The sequence below is a fragment of the Nannobrachium achirus genome (assembly GCF_963921795.1).
Source record: "Nannobrachium achirus genome assembly, chromosome: 12".
Classification (NCBI taxonomy): domain Eukaryota; kingdom Metazoa; phylum Chordata; class Actinopteri; order Myctophiformes; family Myctophidae; genus Nannobrachium; species Nannobrachium achirus.
In genome coordinates this window covers 27,575,135-27,597,809 of record NC_137832.1, presented here as the reverse complement: position 1 = coordinate 27,597,809, position 22,675 = coordinate 27,575,135, and the positions used below count along the sequence as shown (strand labels likewise).

The window sequence follows — 22,675 nt, the reverse complement described above, 5'->3', positions numbered from 1 at the left end:
ACTGTTAAGTGAGTAGCGAAAGAGTTGTTATTTTTAATACAGCGTAGACATTATACAACCGGCTCAATGAGGAAAATATGCATACAGTCCCATTGTGTTTCTTTTTTTCCTGTAGTGTTAAGGAGAACTCCTAATGGAGTTCTATGGATCATGGCTACTGGGCCTGATCCATAGAACCATCTTTCATTTCTTACCCCTCGTGATCCGTTGGCGGTTAACAGCGGGAACCCAAGACATACCACTGCTGTCAGATACTCCATAAGAGATACCTGCAGTTGAATGCAATAGCCATAGTTAGCCAACACAATAGGCATACATGGAACATTTATGTTTATGAAGAACCAGTCATTATGGTGCAGAGTTACAAAGTGATTTAAAAAAAAGCCTTACGTGACAAGCAATGAGAGCGCCCACATTCCAGCCGACCAGGATAATGGGTTTATGAGGGAAATGACTGTGAACCTGGAACAGACAAGTTAAAATGGCTTTACTAACAAGACTTTACTGTAACTTGGAGATCTTACAATAATTCCGTCACCCGTCTAATATTAAAGACCCTCTCCTAATAGAGACTTTTTGTGTCTCCTTCAGATGCATGCATTATTATAATCAAATAATTGGTTTAGGAATGCGACAAAAACAAAATAATATGATGATGAATGGGGTGAGTCATTTTTTGTATTGTCTGTAGGGCTGTCCTCAAGTCGACTCGAGTCGCGGGGGTTAATCCGACGCGTCGACGAATCGTTTATGTAAAAAGAAAAAAGAAAAGTGGTGCTTTAAGCTTTTAAACCACGTCAACGTAATACCATAAAACGGCAATATGTTTTAAGCCTTTAAAGTGAATTAGATCCATGAACTACCATGCATATTGAGACATGGTAGCGGTGGACAACTGGACATTAATGACGATAAGATTGCGTCCAGCCGTGCGTAATTGTGAATTGTGGAGCAGAGTAGAACAACGGAGGAGAGAATAATGCATCTCTTTGACAGCATGTCGTGTATTATTTCCACAAGTTGTATTTTCTCATAGCACAGCGCTGCTGTATCAAAAGAGCTATGTTGCCGATCTGGTGCGAGATAATAAAAAGAAAACAGTTCGCCCGTCGCTATTCCTCAGCCTGAGTCCAACCACCACACGGCAGTGAAAGTAAAAGCGCGTCGCGCTGGCTCTGCTGCTTCTTTGGCCAGGCAGGCCAGCTCTCAAGTAGAATAACAACACGTCGACGCATTTCCTGTCCAAGCGGTTAACTTCAAAATAAGAGCTCCCTGTCATATGATCAAGGCAACTTTCAAGTCACGTGAACTGATTTTATTTTTAAGTCTAGTTTACAAGTAGTAGGAAGAATGGACTAAATAAGAATTACATGAGTCACAGTCCAGCGCTCTCATACCGAACCACAGTAACTGGTGTGATAAAAAAAATAATACATTTTTGACGGCTCGACTCAAACAATTTGCGTCTATTCCGGGGGCTTAAAACGACGCGTCGATTCGTCGATTTTTAGAGGACAGGCCTAATTGTCTGTAAACTATCCCTTTAACTCTTTGCGTGCCAGCGCCCTCTAGGGGCCAAAGAATGCCAGCGCATCTCTCATAGGCGAGCGCTTTAGCTTCCAGGACTTCAGCTTCCAGGACCTGACGTGCTCACGTTGATGCACGACATGGAAATGTCCCGGATGAAGATGCTAACAGAATGGCTATTCCCATTTTGTCATCTAAAAGATCATTTTTGGGCGATTTCGCCGTAAATAAACCTCGCGCCGCTTTCCTAAAACACAAAAAAGAGATATAAGCCTTTAAAGATTAAAGATTAATTAAATAAAGCCGAACTACTTCGGGATCGGCACACTCGTGTACTCATCGGAAGCGGCGCCGAACATCGGGTGAACATTGGGGAGCTCAAAAATGTATTTTAAACCATTTTTAATGGAATATATCGTCGGACAGAGTAGAACGGCTAGCTGGCTAGCGGCTAGCGAGCCAGGACCACCCACGACTCTACAAGCAGCTCGGGGTAAGTGAATTAATACAAAAAAGATTGTATTGGATTGAAATAAAGCCGAACTAGTTCGGGATCGGCACCAGATGAGTTAATAAAGTTTAATCCTTATAATTAATTGTACATCAATTAACAAAAATAGACAATTAACAAGCTCACAATGTGTCTGTCAAGTTGCAACATGTTGTGAACAATGTTCACATGCAGATCAGATCTGCTATTTTCGCTGAATATTTAACAACTAGCCCTTACCCGTTCAAAGATATGAGCTCCAAAATGATGTGCAGTGTGTGGGTTATGGGATGTGCACTGTGCATACAGTATATGAGGGATGGAAAGTAACTTTAACTGGTGCTTGCATGATAATATGTAGGAGCATCAATGTAAGAAATACCCGTTTCGTTTAAACGGGCTTCACAGTTATGTTAGGTGTGTTCATATGCTAATGGTGATGCGATTTCAGATCAATTGCTCCAGCCACTGAGGAGAAACGCTGTTTCAGACAGACAGACAGACACTCACTCACTCACTCACTCAGACATTCGCAAAATTATAGTATAGATGTTTTGGCCGAAGGTTTGCCTATTTTGCCGTCGGTCTCCATTCCGACACATGCCCATTCCGATCACCAGGTTAGCATTCACCAGCGTCGGCAGGTTAGCTACTAAGCAGGTTAGCTACTCACCGGTTAGCATTCACAAGGGTTAGTTTTACTGAGGTTAGGGTTAAGGTTAGGTTAGGTTTAGGTGGTCGGAATGCCAACGTGTCGGAGTGCCAACGTGTAACCGCCTATTTTGAGAATTTTCACGTATTAAGACATGTCCAGATTAGGGACGTCGGGGCTCATGTGATTAAAGGTGACACACAATCTGTTCCTTTCACCAAGTGGTGCACACTATAAGTGAACAAAATGTCACGGTCGTCTCCTCTCTTTCCTTTGTAGACAAAGACGTGCCATTGTTGTTTTTGTATGACCTCAGAGGATATAAAAGAGAAATAGGAAGTCCTACCTCCATGACCTTTGCCCTGACTGTTCCCAGCATGTGCTCCAGGCACTGGGTAATGCCAACACTGGCCCCGCTGCTCACATGTGTGTTCACTGGGATGACCTAACGGGGACACAGATGTTATGGGACCTTTTCCGACGACGAAGAACAATAAAATGATTCTCGGAAAAACCATGTGGCTGCTATTTGAGTGGGACTTCAAACCTTTCCCAAGCAGGATAGCTGAGTTTGCCAGAATCTCATTCGGCGTGAGGTAGAGAGTGCAGGATTGGTAGGGCCTGATGGTGCAATCAGGATGAGCGGGGAGCCAGGAAGCTTGCTCTGAAAAATGGAAAGCAAAGACAGACAGACATGTGGCCTTTACTGTTACATTCTACTGCTGTTACATCCTACTGATTATTGGTTGGTCAATCGATCTGAAATTGCACACGAGCATTGTCGATTGGTGTGAGTAAACTGATTTTCCCAGGCAGGGACTGGGATAATCTTTTTAAAAATGTGTCTGTTCTCATATTTCTCTCCTCATTGAGTTGGTAATTGCATATGTGCATTAACCCTTGGCATACAAAGGAACTCCAACTAATACCAACTAAAAACAGAGAAATTGTTCAATTGTTCAATGTCATAAGCCTAACATTTTCAGAGGATATGAAATCTTCCAATATTTTAGCTGCAGCCTATGAAACTAATAAAAAACTAAAAAGCTTTTTTCCAAAAATTAAAAATAAACTCACAAAAGCACTTTGACAACTAATCCAAACTAAATTGAAAACAAAAATGCAATAAAAATTACAGCAAATGAAGAATACAATACTATAATAATCTTCGTCTGCACCTAGTTAGTGTGCGTGGCATCTTCAGTATGCACATTATAAAACCAGAACTGAACATTTCAGATCTCAGGGTTCCCACACATTTTTACCAATTAATTTCCAAAACTTTTCCAGAATATTTAACCCAATTTCCAGGACTATATAACAATAATTCAGCTCAATAACAGGTCGCTTACTCCTATGCACAATGCCCAAAGACAGGTAGTGTATGCCAGTGGTTCTCAACTTTTTCAGGCCGTGAACCCCGAAATAATCATGTTTTAACTGGGGACCCGGCACCCTGACGAGCACTAAGAGTTGAGGAAGTTTGTATAACACGGTTCTATTGTGAAAATAGACGATCTACATCAGGGGTGCCCACACTTTTGTGACTTGAGGGCTACTTTTAAAATGACCAGCTCAACGTGATCTACCTTCCCAAAAACTATTTATCTTAAGGGGGTTTGGAATAGCGGCACTGATGTAGTAGGGAAAAAATAGGGAAATAGCAAGGGGAAAGGGTTCTTTGTAATGCTACAGACTCTTGAAAACAAATCATTGCATTTGGGATTTGCCTACTTTAAAAGCCATGAAGGGAGCTGAGCGGCCCTGCTTGAACTTAATTCAAGTGAGAGATAAAAAAGGGGTTTGTGATTTTTGTTTATATTTATTTAGGGGCATGTCATGTAGTCTACCTGCACAGCCTTTGTGATCTACTGGTAGATCACGATCTACCTTTTGGGCACCCCTGATCTACATGCTCACAACGCCTCGCAACGCGAGGCGTTTCTGCCTCTAATATTTGACAATTTGGCCCATGTTTAATTTGTCATTTCAGAGGTAAATCAATAACCAAAGACAATGCATAGCTATTTTTTCCAGGACCTTTCAGGACCCTTAACTCATTCAGAGCCCCAGACATTAACGGATTATAATGTCCAAAGTGCAAAGTGCCTCCTTCAGGTCCCATTCACTTGCGTTGTCTTATTTTGAAGGCCAGAAGTCCACCGCGCAATCACTTCCGGTCTGACGTCATCGGATCGTGCGCCGGAACCGATCCGTGTCCACGTGGAGTTGTGTAATGGCCGACCGGGAGCTTTTATAACTGTGTAACATAAGCGAGCATCTGCCTCCATCCTAGCTTCTAAAGTGTAGTTTTGAGATAATAGACATTAAAGATGAGATCCCCCGTCCACCTCAATGTTATGGATGGGACTATTTTGTGCTCGTGGAGCCGTGATGATGCGAAATCAGCGACGGATTTCGTCTCCGGACCGCCGGCGATTCTTCTCGCCGTTACAGTAATCTATTACTTTTCCCGAGATATCCCGTGAATGGCACTACAGATACTCGAGTACATTTCGCGAGACATCTCGTGAATGGCACTAGATGAGTTAATAAATTCCAAACCTTTTAACCTTTTATTTTTCCAGTACTGGAAAAATATTTTTCTAATTTCAAAATATTTCCAGGAATTTCATGACCGTGGGAACCCTGAGTTCTGTTTGTTAGTTTTATGATGACACAAAAAAAGAAAGATTTCTGAAAACTTACTGGTTTGTTGTGAGACAGAACCCCCACTGCTGGGTCCCATGGACGTTTCAGCAACAGCGAGAGGGCCTCTGAACTCGGAGCTCCACTCTTGGCTGATGACATCAACAGCATCCTGTCAATCAGTGAGGGTAACTAAGCAAAGACAGGATAACAACATGTTACTCCCAATTCATTTACCACTTCTCTGTAACAATTTCCGAAAATATAGTTTATGTACAAAATAATGCACTATATAATACTATATACACTATATCAGGGGTCTTCAACGTTTTCAGGCCAAGGACCCCTTGGTTGAGAGATAGATGAAGCAGGGACCCCCAAGCCTGTTCATAGATTCCATAGTTTCATCGTTTGACAGCACAATCATCAGTGTATTTTGGATTCATGTCAATTTGTGTTTTCAGATATTTAACCACTTGAGCTGTCATTACCTAATAAACTTGACCTTTTACTCTGTACTGTAGTCTGCTCTTTTTCCCCTCTACACCAAACCTCTTTGCCGAAAATAGCCGATCTAGATCTGCTATTTTTGGCTACAGTTCTCAAAAAATGGACACTAGGGTTCAAGTTGTTAATATAAAAAGGATTGGAAGATTTGGAGGACCCCCTGTAGTAACTCTGAGGACCCCCTAGGGGTCCCGGACCCCCTGTTGAAGACCCCTGCACTATATAATAGCTAAGATTGACTATTACAATATAGGTATTTAGCAGACGCCCTTATCCAGAGCGACTTACATCACATACAGTACATGCAGCGACATTGTGTCTCACTAAGATCACAGATAAACCAAGAACAAGTACATTGAAACTATTGGATACCAGGTAAACAATGAACCTAGCATCTATTTAAATAACATGTTAATATAAAACATTTTAACATTGTGGTCAAGAAAAACATAACATAAACATGAAAACAAATGTTGGTAATTCACAGGAATTCTGTGCACATTCGATTGCAATTTTAACTACTCTCTCTAGTTCTTATGTATACATATCTTGAATGTAATAATAATGTAATAACTATATTCCCATTTGTTTGCCTGAGAACAAGAATGAATACATACCTTGCTTTTGAGAGTTTGCAGCACATCCAAGTAAGCAGCCAGCATTGCAAGACTCAGGGACTCAATCATGGTGATGTGTAACCACTGTGTCAGTTTGGTGTCCCAGTTGACACTGGCTAGTGCATGACGCACCTTCCTGGCACACTTGTCCACAGCGATCCTACGCAAGACTGGCTCATTGGAGGCCTAGGGAAGAGTTAGTAGCTACAGTAAGAGAGAATCGATACATAATACTGTATATTTAAAGGGGTAGTTTGGTTTACGGGGTAGTTACAATGTTAATGTCATTGTGTTATGTTGAACAGTTGGCATAGCATGGTTTAGCTCAGTTCCCAAACATCAAGTAGTAGTAGTAGTAGTAGTAGCAGCAGCTCAAAAATAAGGAAACACATCATACAATTTTCCAAAGGTGAACGACTGTTGTAAGAAACCTACACATTGTAAATTAGATATTTATTAGGGATAGGCATGAAAGGTAGATTAGTAAGTAGCCAATGTGGTACAGGTACCACCTAGAGCAGTGTTTCTCAAATGGGGGGACGTGTACCCCTAGGGGTACGCGGGAGTACTGCAGGGGGTACGTGAGAAAAAACTAGAAATGGGAAAATGTATATAGTGTTATGGTCAATGATATAACATTCAAATCAAACTTTATTTATATAGCACGTTTACAAACAGGCAAGCTGAACCAAAGTGCTGTACAACATTAAAAGACACAGGCAATACAAATCATCAAATGAGTTTAAAAAGGAAACAAAGATGCAGGAAAACAATTAGAAAAAAACAACAAAACAAAAGATTACTTTAAATGCAATTAAGAGCAATTAAAAACAACTGGGTGGTTTGAATTTAAATGCAATTAAAAGCCTGGGAAAACAAATGGGTTTTTAATAAGGATTTAAAAACACCAATTGACTGGGCAGATCTAATATTAAAAGGTAGACTGTTCCATAGTCGAGGGGCCGTGGCCGTAAAAGACCGGTAACCCCTGCTCTTTTTGAACCTTTGTTTTGGGACTTCCAGGAGTAACTGGTCAGCGGACCTTAAGGCCCTGGCTGGAGAATAGGGTTCCACGAGGGCAGAGAGGTATGAAGGGGCAAGCCCATTTATTGATTTGTACGTAAATAAAAGCATCTTAAAATCTATTCTAAAATTAACGGGAAGCCAGTGAAGGGAGACAAGGATGGGGCTAATGTGTTCGCGTCTTTTGGTACCGGTGAGGAGACGGGCTGCAGCATTTTGTACGAGTTGTAGGCGCTTAAGTGATGCCTGCTCTATGCCTGTGTATAATGAGTTGCAGTAATCCAACCTAGATGTGATGAACGCATGAATGGCTATTTCAAGTTGATGACGGGGAAGATATGGTTTAATTTTGGCCAGAAGTCTTAACTGGAAGAAGCTGTTTTTTACTACGGAGCTAATGTGTTGATTGAATTTGAAATTGCAGTCGAAGGTTACACCAAGATTTTTTGCAGAGGAGCGGATGTAAGGGGTGAGAGTGTCCGGGATAATGCAGGGTGTGATGGTGTTGTGGCCAAATAGGATGATTTCGGTTTTATTTTCATTAAGGGTGAGAAAGTTTTTGTCCATCCAGGTTTTTACGTCGTGGAGGCAGGTGAGCAATGATTGGAAGGAGTTTGCGGAGTTTGTTGTTATGGGCAGGTAAATTTGGACATCGTCAGCGTAGGAGTGAAATGGTATATTGTGTCTTTTAAAAATTGACCCTAGGGGCAGCATATATAATAAAAATAGGAGTGGGCCTAAAATGGAGCCCTGGGGGACCCCGCATGTTAGGGGGGCCCCAGGCGAGGAGAATTCTCCCAGGTGAACAGAAAAAGTCCTATTTGAAAGATAGGACTCAAACCATGAAAGAGCTGCACCTGTAATACCAATGTGATGTTTGAGCCTATGTAAAAGAATATGGTGTTCAATGGTGTCAAAAGCGGCTGACAAGTCCAGAAGTACGAGGATTGCGGAATTACCGGAGTCAACTGTTAAAATCAAGTCATTAAAAACTTTTAGGAGAGCCGTCTCTGTGCTGTGGCCTGGTTTGAAGCCTGACTGAAAGTTTTCGTGTAAGTTATGGGTGAGTAGAAATGATTGCAATTGTATGTAGACTGCCTTTTCCAAAACCTTTGACAGAAATGGTAGCTGAGAGATTGGCCTAAAATTGGATAGGATGGATGGGTCGAGGTTTTTCTTTTTAATTAATGGGTTTACTACGGCATGCTTGAAAGCAGCCGGGACACAACCAGAGTTGAGACAGCTGTTAATTAAGTTTAAAATGCATGGGCCGACAGTACCTGAGACTTCCTTTAAGAGCCTGGAGGGAATAGTGTCAGAGGGGCAGTTTGTGGGTCGGAGGTGCATGATTATATCAGTAAGAGAGGACAGGGTAATTGGCCTGAAATGATCTAAGGTGGCAGGTGGGGGGCAGAGAGGAGGCACAGGATCTAGGGTAGAGGAGGTATGTGCTGATCTAAGGGCTGAGATTTTATTGGTAAAAAATTGTTGGAAGTTGGCACAGAGGATGGATGAGGGGGGGATGAGAGAATCGTCACGGGGATTTGTGAAGGAATTTAAAATGTTGAACAGAACCTGAGGTTTATGGCAATTTTTTGTGACAAGGTTGGAGATGAATTCTGCTTTTGCTGCTTTTACTGCTTTATAGTAGTCGGAGAGGCAGTTTCGGAAGATCTCGAGGGAGATGTGAAGTTTGTCGTGGAGCCATTTCCGTTCGGCACGCCTAGATGTGCGCCTGAGGTTGCGGGTAGACTCATTTAGCCACGGTTCAGTGAGATTTTTGGGGCGTTTGTTAGCAAAAGGAGCTATAGAGTCCAATATATTTATGCAGGTGGAGTTGAACATGTCGAGAAGAATATCTGCACTAAGAGAGCTAGTTGGGGGTGGGGCAATAGCCACCATCTCATTGAAACTATGGGCAAATTTTGAGGGAGTTGATGAGTTGATGGCACGTGTGCGTCGGGTAGAGACACTGGGATTGGTCACAGAACACGGAATTGAGGCAGTGAAAACGATGAGTGAATGATCGGAAATAAAATTAGGGACAGCAGGAACATCGGTAACAGAGGCAGTTAACCCATGTGACAGCACAAGGTCCAGGGTGTGGCCTTTAATATGTGTAGGCACATTAACAGATTGAGTGAGGTTGAAGGTTTCGATAAGGCTTAGGAAGTCATTGGCAAGGGGGTGGGAGGGGCAACAGACATGCACGTTAAAATCTCCAAAAATGATAAAAGTGTCATATGAGAGCATTATACCTGATAAAAAATCGCTAAAATCACTAATGAAATCCTTTTTGCATTTTGGTGGCCGGTACAGCAGCACACATAAGACAGGGGAGGATAAATTCAACTTAAAAAGCTGATGCTCGAGACATTGCAGATTAGATTTAAAAATCATTGACAGATTGACAGATTTAGTGTGAACCTGCTCATTTGTAAATTGTTAAACCAAATTAGATCAATACCTTGACTAGTACAACTGTTATTGAATAGAAAGCTATGTTTATTTGCCATTGTGCTGTTTTATTTTGAACATATTGGCATGGGAACTGGACTTGTGATGTACATTTTTCTAAGCAAAATGCTGTAGTCAGGGGAAGGGGGTACTGCAGCCAAAACAGTTTGAGAACCACTGACCTAGAGGTTTACAGATAAGCAGGAGTAGCACCAATCACTATGCTATTAATGATAGAAATGTTGACTGCGAGTTCGCAAGCACCTCTGCAATCATGTCATGCATTTCATCTGGTGAAAACACATATCATTCCAAGAGGCTCTGTGTTCTTGCTAAGCTGTACCTGGCGATACCCAGGTTTCAATGTGGGGAAGACTGTCAACAAACAGGTTCTGACCTTGCCCATCCTATATTAAAACTGCCTAATGTGTCGTCCGAAGGACAACCACAGGCCTTGGGGGCCTCAGCAGGTAAATGTATTAAAAACTAACGGACAAATACTCACAGTTTCATTGGCCAGTCGGGCTAGTCTTTCACCTTGCAGGGCTTTAAGCACTTTATTGAACAACTTGTTCTGAGTCACAGACCATCCAGTTCTGAAACAAGAGAAGACTTTTATATAAGGGATAATGGCCATTAGCCTAGGATCGCTTCCAATTTCGGGCTTTTGATCCGGTCGGGGGCGGATGACATCCTACGTCATTTTGGATTCAAAACGGACTACATTTTGGCCGGAACTACCGACCGGAATCAGTTTTAACCAAGTTTTGCGCATGCGCTAACTGGGTTAAAACTGATTCCGGTCGGTAGTTCCGGCCAAAATGTAGTCCGTTTTGAATACAAAATGACGTAGGATGTCATCCGGTCTAGACCGGATCAACCAACCTGTCTAGTAAACGAATACCAGACTTTCTCCCAGAAAGCCTGGTGAGGCGAGGTTAACTGGCCATTATGTGAAAAGACACAAGTGAGAAATAATGGAAGTTACAAATGTCTGAAGCAATAGCTGAGTATGAGAAAGAATGAGACTCAAGGCCCCTATTTTCCATCCATGCCTTACCCCTAAACTTCTTTGCCTATTTACTATTTTGAAAAATACTTCAAATAGCCGACCTACAAGCTCACAGCGCGTCGATGTAGATTGGCTAGTTAAACTATTAAAAAAAAAATCAAAAGAGTAAAAAAGCCAAAGAAGTTTAGGGATAAGGGCAAGGGGCATGTACAAATATATAGCTGAAAGAGTCCATTGTGGACAAACTAAATGTCTACATACTTGTTTACGTGTTCTTCCCAGTCATCAGGGGGTGGGGGGTTATCAGCCACAGTACGAGCAAACAAGACATGGCGTTCACATTCCTTCATCACACTCAGAGCTTTATGGTTGTCGTAGAGGGGAACAGGTGTAGGTGTGACCGTTTCCACATCAATTAAAGTGTCAGACTCTCTGCAGGAAGAATAATATGTTATAAGTAATTAGAGCACTTGTCAAACTGACCAACATATAATCTAAACTAGAAGCAGTGCTCTTCCGAGCACAGGTCTCCACCAGACCGTGCGTCCTGGTGAACTGATCGGTGGAGTTATAGGTAAAACCACAAATCAGCCTGTTATAGCGCCACCATGAGGATGATTTAAAAAAAAACTATGTGGCATTTCTTCCTCGGCCTAGTGGGAACGTGTGTGCGCGATTTCATGATAATTGCACTTTGCGTTTGTGATTTGAGGCATTTTGTTCAAAACGGCTCAATCCTACAAACTTTGGAAGCCAATCTTAGCCAATCAGGATGGAATATGCCAAATCGGACAGATCCGTGTCGATCACATGACTGTCGAGATACTGCCTACCGATTTGTAGGATTTTTGGACAAAATCTGTAAGAGTAGTGCACAGAAATGTGTTTTGCAAACATCGGCCACTAGGTGGCGCTAGAAAAGGCCCATTTGAAAAATTTAGGGCAGAGGTTCTAGATTGGCATCCAGGGAATGTGTGCGCTCACTTTGGCAGCGACCGGGCCAATGGCGACGGAGATTAGCTGCTCACAAACTGCGAGGACGCACGCAATCCTACAAACTTTGGAAGCCAATCTTAGCCAATCAGGATGGAATATGAAAAATCGGACAGATCCGTGTCGATCACATGACTGTCGAGATACTGCCTACCGATTTGTAGGATTTTTGGAACAAATCTGTAAGAGTAGTGCACAGAAATGTGTCTTGCGAACATCGGCCACTAGGTGGCGCTAGAAAAGGGCCATTTGAAAAATTTAGGGCAGAGGTTCTAGATTGGCATCCAGGGAATGTGTGCGCTCACTTTGGCAGCGACCGGGCCAACGGCGACTGAGATTAGCTGCACACAAACTGCGAGGACGCATGGACGCGAAACATCGGCCACTAGGTGGCGCTAGAAAAAGCCCATTTGAAAAATTTAGGGCAGAGGTTCTAGATTGGCATCCAGGGAATGTGTGTGCTCACTTTGGCAGCGACCGGGCCAACGGCGACTGAGATTAGCTGCACACAAACTGCGAGGACACACACACGGACGGACACACGGACGGACGGACGCACGGACGGACGGACGGAGGGGAAAACATACTCTCCCCTCAGCCTTCGGCTGGTGGAGACAATTACAGAGTTAGCATTCAGGCAACTAACATGTCTAGGTTATTACAAGTAGGGCTACATCAGTGGTGCGTGCGTTGACTCAAGTACACCCCCTGGCCATGACCCAATCCATAAGAAGAGAAATACACTCTGCACTCACTTTAAATAAGAGTCTTTTTGAGCGGTGGTTACACCGTCTCCTATACGTGGCCGTGTGTGTATGCGTGCGTGTGTGTGTGTGTGTGTGTGTGTGTGTGTGTGTGTGTGTGTGTGTGCGTGTGTGTCTGTATGTAGCCTGCAGGCCTGCAGTACCTTTTATGACCACACATGTTAAGGGAGGGGCGCTGTTGTTCAGGCCAGGCCAGACCAGGCACACACACACACACACACACACACGCACGCACACACACACAGGGGGGAAGGGGGGGGGGGGGGGGGGTTAAACCACCGCTCAGTTCACACGGGTGTGATTTTTTAATAAAGAAACAGCAGCAGCAGTAGCCTTTAGATAACAAACGCGTTTCGGCGTGCAGGCCTTCATCAATGTTATAGTCTGACGAAGGCCTGCGCGTCTTCTGTATAACTCGGCCAGGAATTGAACCCCAACCTTCCAATCTCAGGGCAGACACTAAATCACAAAGCCAGTGAGCTGCCTGGTACATATAAATTACAAAGATACAAACACTACCTCAGCAAAAAGTGACTGTGATTAACAGAAAGGTGTCTATACCTCTAGAGTCAAGTCTCATTTTAGTCAAGCAATACAGTTTGGCATATAATGATAAACCAAGTAGTGATCCTGATCCTTGGCAACTTTATCTGTGAATTGAAGACAATTGCAGTATAAAATTCATTTTGGAGGAAGCTTCATCTGCACTCTACACCAGGGGTTTTCAAAGTGGGTGACGGGGCACCCTGGGGTGCCGTGACGGCAGTCCAGGGGTGCCGCGAGATCATTTGATAATATTTGGGATTTATTTGGACACTTGAAAGAATATTTACTATCATTTTAAACTTGAAGTACAAAGTTATTTTCAGTCAGTTCTAACAAAAATGGCTATTATCTCAACGTTTTCCTCACAACATAATCACTAAAATATCGTCACTGTCGGGCAGAAACCTTCTATCTCCAAGTTTCAAATGTGTACGTCTTTTGGTAAAGCAAAGCCCTGCTTCAGCATACAAGACTGTCGCACAAAACTAGTGAAAACAGCCAATCTACAAGCACACAACGCCTCGCGAGTCGCGATGCGAGGCGTTGTGTGCTTGTAGATCTGCTGTTTTTACCAGTTTAGTACAAAATGAACGGTTTTGGACATACACGGTTTCCACCCGACAACGGCGATATGCTATAAATATAAGGTGCTGGGAGTGAAAATTATAATGTAGGGGTGCCTCGGATTAAAAAAATCAAACCTTGGTTCGAAGTGGAGCCGTGAATTTGAGCAGTTCCAGATCTATGTTTTTGATTCTATGTGTTCTAGATCTATGAATTCTGTGTTCTAGAACTATAAATTCTATGTGCAAATTAATCGCATATTTCTTATCTGTTCTAAATCTACCTTAAATAGATATTACTACTCATAACATGGGAGTAGACAAATACTTGCTTTATGCAAATGCAGCATATTTACTATTTTTGAAATAATAACAAATACTGTCCATAATAGGCCTAACAAACATAACAAAAATATCTGCTTCCATTAGGACAGATTAACACAAACTCTGCCATCAAAATACCCCTTTGTACCCCTTCTCTGCCATGCCCGTAGAACCCGTAAATGTAATAAAAATTAATTAAAATTTTTTTTTTATCGAAGCGCAACTAAAATAGGCCGGAACTAATGCTCCGTGATCGGTTTCTACACGGACACATTATTGAGCGGACCACTTTAACATTGGAGTCCCTGAACCGGAAGCGGAAGTCCGTCCTCTATTTTGGCCCAGCTTACTGTCTGAGCTCCGCGGCTTACAGATGGAGAAGTTATTGATCAATTGAAAAAGTTTCAACGGATTTGAGAAGCTGATGGAATACGCGAACACACGAGCAGTGTCCGATCACGCACGATGGGAACTGGACGAGCGCCCACGTTAACAGGTAGGACTTGGAGAAGCCGGCAGTGAAAGACATAGAGAAATTAACGGGCTTTACGGCCGTAAACTACGAATGAGTTAATAGTGAAAGGACCACCGCTCATCGAGGTGCTGCATGCCCATACTCTATGGCTGCATGCCTGAAGAAGGTATATGACCAAAAGCTTGCACTTTATTTAACTGAAAATAAAGAACATGATTTTGCACACTTTTGAGTGTGCGGAGGCTCCCTTAAATCTTGGCTCCCTTATATTTCATTAGGACAGATTTAAAATAAACGTTTATACTTGGCATTCAATCACTAAACCCCAGCATCCCTATTCTAAGGGGATATTCACCAAAAGTAGCAGATTTACAAGCTCACACAAGATGCTACGGCTATTTTTGGCTAAGAGAGTTGGCGTATGGAAAAATAACTCAAGTACAGTGCAACTCAGGGGTGTTCTGTGACGCTAGAGTGCCACCCATAGGATGGAGTTCTGAACTGAACAGAACGCAGATAAACTAGCTGTTATGTTATGATGTTAACTGTAGAGACACTGTGATTACTCATTGGAGATGTGTGGCACACCGCACACAAGCCATAGTCAGCCAGACCTGCCGGAGTTCAGCCGGATTTGGGCCAAACCTGTTTGCTAAGTGGGTTCTCTGGCCGGTTTTGCATGCATTTGGTGGTCACGGTTAGCGTGTTGGTGCGGGGGTCTGCACTGTATAAAGGACATAGGCTACTATGTGCTCGTGTACAAGTTGGAGCGCTGATGTTCTTGGGAGGGTGTGTGTCATGGGGCTCGCGCTGTCTACATATGTGCCGTTTCAACGCTTCGGTATTTGCTGCGCGCGACGCCGTCAGCGGTAATATTGTAGTTTTGATTGTGGTTGTCTGCTACAAAAATCTCTGCCGTTTTGTCTGTCTCATACATAGAGTTATGGGGTCTCATACTACTAGCCCTGCTGCTAGCAGCATCTCACACTGACTGTCTGTTGTCAGTGCATTTGCTTCCTTACCGAGGCTCCAACATCACTGCGTTAATCGTGTGTGTGTGTGTGTGTGTGTGTGTGTGTGTGTGTGTGTGTGTGTGTGTGTGTGTGCGTGGTGCGTGTGTGGTAAAAGTCGCGCATGCGTAGATCCTGTTCGAACTGAACGAAACAATCTTTTCCCACTAGACGGGACAAAAGCTGAAAGCTGTGCACTGGGAGCTCATGTGCTTTGCACACGGCTCCAAAAATATTCATGGGGTGCCCTGAGACAAAAAAGTTTGGGAACCCCTGCTCTACACCACACCATTAAGAGTTTAGACAAAACATAGGTAGGTTACTGCTAAACAGTAAACACATTTCTGTTGCTAGTTGTCCAGACTACATGTATGACAGATGGAACACAATGCAATAAAATATACAAAAGACAGGAAATTGACCAGGTTTAAAGCCTGTCGCTAGGCCACCGTTAGACCAACCGGCTAGTCTCGCGTCGTCGCGTGGCCAGACTGTTGCCTCCGCGATTTGGCCAAATGCTCCCGGCATACAGTCTGGCAAAACGGAATAGAAATGATGAGTGCGAGATAAAACGGATGTGACGCAACCGCTCCCTTGGTGCAGTAGCAATAACATGTCATACTGGAAGCGTTATGTCTCCTTTCTTAATTTTTTGGATTATTATTTCGTCTTTCTCTGGTGTTGTTGGTGTTACTTCCATGTTGTTTTCAAACGTTTTCTAAAACTATACACCCATAACAAGAATAGAATATGCCGCTCGAATGACTTTGTCTGAGCTAGTGTGTTTCTGTTATGTTTCCAATGGGACTACAGTTCAGTGCAGCAGCGGCTACTTCCGATACTCGCCGTTCGGGAGCTGCCGTTCCAGACTCTATATAGCATTCGGAGATTGTGGAATAGTTGTCTGGCTACGCAAGACTACCAACCGGCTGACCAACACTGTAACTTCAGTCAGTCAGTTGAATTCGTCTATTGGTCTGGCCTTGCTGGTCCAGCCATAAAGGCCAGTCCGTGCACATCACTAGCCTTTGTGTAATTTTCCTTGACCAAGTTTTTGCACGTTTTCTTTACTCACAGTGAGGAATCGGGTTGGCGACGGGTGACAAACAGAGTCCTGGTGGGCCGGGCACTGCTGGCATCCGGGTGGGCATTCCACGGCTTGGCATAGCTGTGGTCCAGGAATACCAGGTCAAGCTCCCGTTCATGAGCAGACAACTGGAACAGCAAGGAGGTACCCATCTTCCGTGCTGATGTCTGGAAGTCCCTGTCTCCACCACGGTGCATCCTCTTCCGGGCCCCGCCAAAGGGCCCTAGAAAGGGATGGGGATTCACACCAACCACCTGGGAGGAGGGTTGGCAATGTACAACAGGAAAATTAACCAGAGTTTCCACAGACTACCGTGTTTTAGTTTCTAGAACAGGGGTCTTCAACAGGGGGTCTTGAGGACCCAAGGGGGTCCTCAAGAGTTACTACAGGAGGTCTGCCAAATCTGTGTGATTGGAACCTTTTTTCTTTTTTTACATTAACCTTAGCATCCCTATTCAGAAGATAACTTTAGCCAAAAATAGCCGATCTACAAGCTCACAACACCTCGAGGTGTTGTGAGCTTGTAGATCTGCTATGTTCGGTTTGGTGAAGGGGGAAAAAAAGAGCAGAAAGGTCAAGAAAGGTAAAGAGTGAATGGTCAATTTTACTAAGTATTGGCGGTTTAAGTGGTTAAATGTCTGAAAATACACGTTAATTAACATGAATACAACATGATATAGTGCTGTCAAACAAGTCTATGAAACCATCTATGAAATCTATGTAAAAGTTTAATCAGCAAAACAATTGTATACAGTATATGGGGGTCCCTGCTTCATCCCTCTGTCAGCTTAGGGGTCCTTGGCTGAAAAACGTTGAAGACCCCCTGTTCTAGAACGAGATAAGTACACAAAATATAAACATTAGAGGTAGTTCTACTGTAGCTATGCAGACCAGCAGGTGCTGCCTGTAGACAATAATGTACACGCCAGTCAGACTTGTGACGATGTAATCAATATACACGACCCGTTTGCTTATGTTATATCACTGCAAAAAAAAAACATTGCTAAAATAATGAATATAAAACAAGAGATGTATAAATAAAGCCAGCCTAAACTAGAACATTTAGACCGATCCAGCCAATAGCCATTTCAAGTTAGCTGGCTGGTTAGCCGCATGCTAACCAACCAACGTTAGCGTAAGTAAGTCGCTATTATAATTACCTTTAGGCCCTATTCCAACTTATTATTCATGAAATATGGTGTTTCAAATCTTCTGTCCGCCAAAAACGGTGTAAAACGAGGCGTTAATCCACTATATATTTATAATTTAATCACATACAGCGCCCAGAATTTCTAATGCGCAGACAGTCTCACTTCCTTTTGTTGTGTGACTGGTTGCCATGTTCTATTCTACAAACCCCCTTCTACGTCTTCGGTGGTGTAAAATAACTGTAGATTGTAACTTGAGTAGGCCTACTGTACTTCAATTTTGCAGTATCTGTACTTTATTTGAGTATTTCCAATACTTTTACTTCTACTCCACAACATCTCAGAGCCTAGGTAATTGTTTTACTTAATTACTTTTACTCCACCACATAGCATGCATTTGAAATACTACGGACGGATTTTTGGAGAAATCTTCCATTTGCCGATTTCTCCATAAAATCTGCTCCTTTCCCATTGAAATGCTTTGGCGGAATCCACTCTGATAGGTAGAATATTATTCTGGTGTCATTTGCGTGGCGTGACTGTGCAGTGCGCTTCCCTGTGGAAAGCTGACACAGTGGAGCTGTTTTTCCAACCAACCTGGCAACTGACTTTGTGGCGCGCCAGACCGTGCCTGATGCAAAACATGGGCTGGATTGTACAGTACAGACAAGACGTCTGTTTACGTTTTATCTAACGTTGACTTTCATTCTAAACTAAGCAAGCGAGTCGTCACTCACTCGTCATTTAAATGATGACACATATATTCCCAATTTTTGTTTTGAAGGACAAAAACCAAAGTCCTAGTTTATCACCAGAAATGCCCCCACCCCCAACTGTTTACAGTATATTTTGATTACTACTCTTTTATGTTTTTGCATATTTTATCATAGCATCCTTTTGTATTGAACTGTACCTCTGCTCTGAGCTTTTTATTTATCCCCCCCCCCCTTTTTTTTTTCTTTTACAAACTGTTGACGGGTTTCTGGTCCACGTTACATTGATAAAACTAGCGCAGGGTCCGTACCAAAATTAGCCAATGAAACCAGCGCTCCCCAAAACAACAGGTTTGGGGATTGATACAGTCAGCTGTGCATTTAGTCTCAATGTTTGTAAACAAGAAACCCGTCTCAATCAATCAATCAATCAATCAATCAATCAATCAATCAATCAATCAATCAATCAATCACTGGTACAAGGTCAACTAAAAGAATACAAACCACAAGAAAGCCTTTGGCTTGTTTAAATTGGGGTCCTTTTTTTTAGCTCATATAATATGTAATGACAAATAAAACACACAGTAGCTTACCTACTATGCAGAAGAAAAAAAATATATATGTATATATATGTTACAGTATGTTCAAGAAACCAGTAAAAGTTGTCAAGGAGCACTCGTTTTGACGTTCACCACACACTAATCACCACCAGATGGCGACGTCAGCCACTGCTCTGCCATTCACCAGAGTGTATATAAGAGAGTTACGTCACGCTTTGAACTCGCCGCAGACCGGAAGTGTTTACTCTTTATTTACTAGCCTAGCCTAGCCTAGCCTAGCCATTAGCTCCATTGTAGTCACTTGGACAGGGCGTTTAACGTGCGCTTGCCCAGGCCGTAAATATAACGATTGCATTCACCACGGCTTCGTAACTCGCGCGGCGCTCCGCCGGCCGCGCGGCCCTGGCCCGCTCTTCGCGGCCACTCGCGCCTGCGGCGCTCGGGGGCGAAGAGCAGGACCAAGGTCCGCTGGCCTTCGCGCCGCTTGGGGCTTCGTGGACCCAGGGGGGCCTCGTAACTCGTTTGGGCTTCGTGGATACAGGGGGGCTTCGGTAGCCGCTCGCAGTGTCGTGGACAATAGAGCGGCGCACCGCCTGGAGTACGTTGTTGTGGCGACCGCTTGCTCCGCCCCGTGCCGCACCACGAGTGCTCCGCGTCTCGAATGTGCTGTTTCTCTAATATACTATGACATATATATATATATATATATATATATATATATATATATATATATATATATAAACAGGACACAGGAGAGATATATTTTTTATTATTAATAATAAATATTCAAAAAAGTATAGTTCAGTTAAACTGTTTTATTACAGTGTATCCTGTACACACACACACACACACACACACACACACACACACACACACACACACACACACACACACACACACACACACACACACACACACACACACACACACAATTAAATATGTTTTTTTGTCACATTATATAGGCTACATACATAATGTGACAAATAAACACCCCAGGGAGTGGGGACTATTCTATTAGCTATCCTGTACCGGCTGTACGTCAAAGTTTATGAAACATTAACTACATATGACCACTAGGTGGTAGTGCTAGCCCAGATATGTAATTATTATCCCAATGAAGCTGTTTGTAGTAATTCACTGAGGCCTTCATCATCCTCTTATTGGCAAAGAGAGACAGAGAGAGACAGAGAGAGAGAGAGAGAGAGAGAGAGAGAGAGAGAGAGAAGACTTGCAAAGCAACCTTGAGTTAGACATTCAATAACAAAGCCCATTGCAGAGCTTTCTGAACTCCATTGCTCAGTGTCACAGCCTGGCTGCATACTGTACACAAAACAAATAAATAGAGAGGTGGGAAGAGGATGTGGAGCCCACTGCATTCATGACCTATATGTATGTCTACCTTGGGACCCTGTGGTGATGACGAGAGTACTGCTAAGACACATCTGATCCACACCATTCATGCATTCTCTTTTTGTGCTGCAGCCTCACAGTCACTCTCTCTGCAATCTGCTGGATTACTGTTATCTCCTGTACTGAAGAACCCTGAAGAGGACAGACAAAAGAGTCTTCCAGAAGGATTATTTTTGCAATTCAAAAGGATTCTGTCAAATCTTTTTACTTTTTTTGTCTTTTTTTTTTGTCTTTTTTCTCAGAAATTTATTTTTTAATCTCATCAGAATAAGGATTTCTCAAACAGGGATAATGCTGGTGTGCTACGGCAGATGGTCCTGGTGGTCCCCAGTGGTCTTTGGAGTTGTCCTGGTGGTTTTGACTGCAGGAAACCCAGGAGAGACCCAGGAAAGGGGGCACATCGGGTCATCCTCATGCTTCGGAGGCTTTGATCTCTATTTCGTTTTGGACAAGTGAGTTGGTCCCTCTGCTCTACCTGACACACTAATGGAGCTATAATGACTAACATGGTGTCTGTGAAAACAATTATGCAGACTCAAGTTAATCTTAATCATATAAACTATTATATGTATAGCGTGTATCTAATTAACACTCGGGTGACTGAAAATAAAAAACTACCACTCTGACTGCATTTATAGGTCAAATTGACAGGTGAATTCTCTCCCTTTTTGCCCAGGAGAACAACACCTCCTCCCCTGCTGCCAGCGGGGGTTCTATTGTCTGTTGTTCTATTGACAATAGAACCCCTGCTGGCAGCAGGGGAAGAGGTGTTGTTCTCCTGGGCAAAACATTTAAAGAACGTACCTGTCAATTTGACCTATAAATGCAGTCAGAGTGGTATAATTGTATATTATTTCATACTTAGGAAATGTTTCATAAGGGGGAAAAAACGAGAACATATACAGTATCTTGAGTATTTAGGAAAAGTCATGGAAGGGGACATTTTTGAGACCTTCACGGGGAGAGTTATTGCACTTTGCAATGTCAAAATCGGCCAAAATGACCTGTTAGTCACCCATGTGTTAATAATAGATTATATGCCTGGTTTAGCAACATCATTTAACTCTTTATTTCACTTTTGGCTAATGTATGAGCTTCAAGGCTCACTCAATATTAAGACGTATTCACTTTGAATACCGGTAAGCTATGTAGACTATGACAGGTCTTTGCAATGGCCATTTTGTTGTTGTTGTTTTGCATGGACATCATGCCTTTACATTAGTGTAGCTCAAGCTAGATTTGTGAAGTCCCATGTGTGTTTTATTGTCAACATGCCACCTGCTATCCTGTCCTGTCACATAGGAATAGATTAGTGCCATATGGTTGAAATATAAATTCATAGTCACACCACTCACACAACTCAGAACAATAAACTACGTCATACAGTAACAGTAGTAGGCTGTGTGCCGTGCAAAAGGTGCCTTTTCCCAAAACAGGAGTCAGCTTTGGTAAACCATAAAGTAAACCCATTAACCCCGACATCAAAATTTTGGGCAGATTTACAACAACAACAAAATCTATCCCAACCCACTCACATGCCTTTTAAAATATATTCAAAGGAGTGAAAATAGAAAATGTGTATAAGATATTTTCACTACTTGTTGTACAAACCACAGGGCTTAAGTGGTTAAACAAATATCCATGATGGCAGATGGCAATGAGCAGTGGGAAGTATTGTCTATTTCCTTATTCAGTGATCAGCTGTGGCATGAGCAGAATATTCCATAAATGAATGTTGTTCTATATCCTTAACATAAAATACGTTGACCCTTTTATTCCAAAAGCGTTTCACAGTAGCATAAATGCATTTTTGCATCTTATGATTCCCCAGTGAGAATCAACAACTCTAACCCATGCACTTCCTTTTGAGCTACTGTACGTATGTAGGAAGTCTAATGACATCAAGTGAAGTTATTCTCTCAGTTCATGTGTTGCTCAATGAAAACAGGCCCACACATAGTATATAATTCCATCCCGTGCTTAATTAATTGATTCATTAATCAATTACCGTACCTTTTTGCTGGTCAATGAACCATGTCATCTAGTTTCAACAACTGAACTGTCCTGTTTCCGAAGGGCAAGAACACATGGCCTACAAATTACTATAACATGTGAGGAAGGTCATTGGTCTTTTCACCCATGATGGCT

General features: G+C 42.7%; 2 protein-coding genes across 5 annotated transcripts in view; one reads left to right on the top strand and one right to left on the bottom strand.

Annotated features, from left to right (window-relative positions):
- The window catches only part of kansl3 (KAT8 regulatory NSL complex subunit 3), a 32,479-nt gene extending 14,471 nt beyond the window's left edge, over window positions 1-18,008 (bottom strand). For 3 of the 4 annotated variants that reach the window (XM_080738890.1, XM_080738889.1, XM_080738892.1), the window contains exons 1-11: window positions 17,857-18,008; window positions 17,449-17,524; window positions 16,685-16,950; window positions 11,196-11,366; window positions 10,428-10,518; window positions 6,443-6,628; window positions 5,379-5,510; window positions 3,217-3,333; window positions 3,016-3,114; window positions 391-462; window positions 195-269 (exon numbers count right to left, since the gene is read on the bottom strand). In XM_080738890.1, the coding sequence (XP_080595016.1) occupies window positions 195-269; window positions 391-462; window positions 3,016-3,114; window positions 3,217-3,333; window positions 5,379-5,510; window positions 6,443-6,628; window positions 10,428-10,518; window positions 11,196-11,366; window positions 16,685-16,950; window positions 17,449-17,472 (1,233 nt within the window). In that variant the 5' untranslated portion in view covers window positions 17,473-17,524; window positions 17,857-18,008. The remainder of the gene's footprint in view (window positions 1-194; window positions 270-390; window positions 463-3,015; window positions 3,115-3,216; window positions 3,334-5,378; window positions 5,511-6,442; window positions 6,629-10,427; window positions 10,519-11,195; window positions 11,367-16,684; window positions 16,951-17,448; window positions 17,525-17,856) is intronic. The other variant, XM_080738891.1, reaches the window with a different exon arrangement.
- Window positions 18,009-20,818: 2,810 nt separating this feature from the next.
- The window catches only part of antxr1a (ANTXR cell adhesion molecule 1a), a gene marked incomplete at both ends in the record, with an annotated part of 31,808 nt that continues 29,951 nt past the window's right edge, over window positions 20,819-22,675 (top strand). The window contains one exon of the mRNA XM_080738541.1: window positions 20,819-20,979. Within this exon, the coding sequence (XP_080594667.1) occupies window positions 20,819-20,979 (161 nt within the window). The remainder of the gene's footprint in view (window positions 20,980-22,675) is intronic.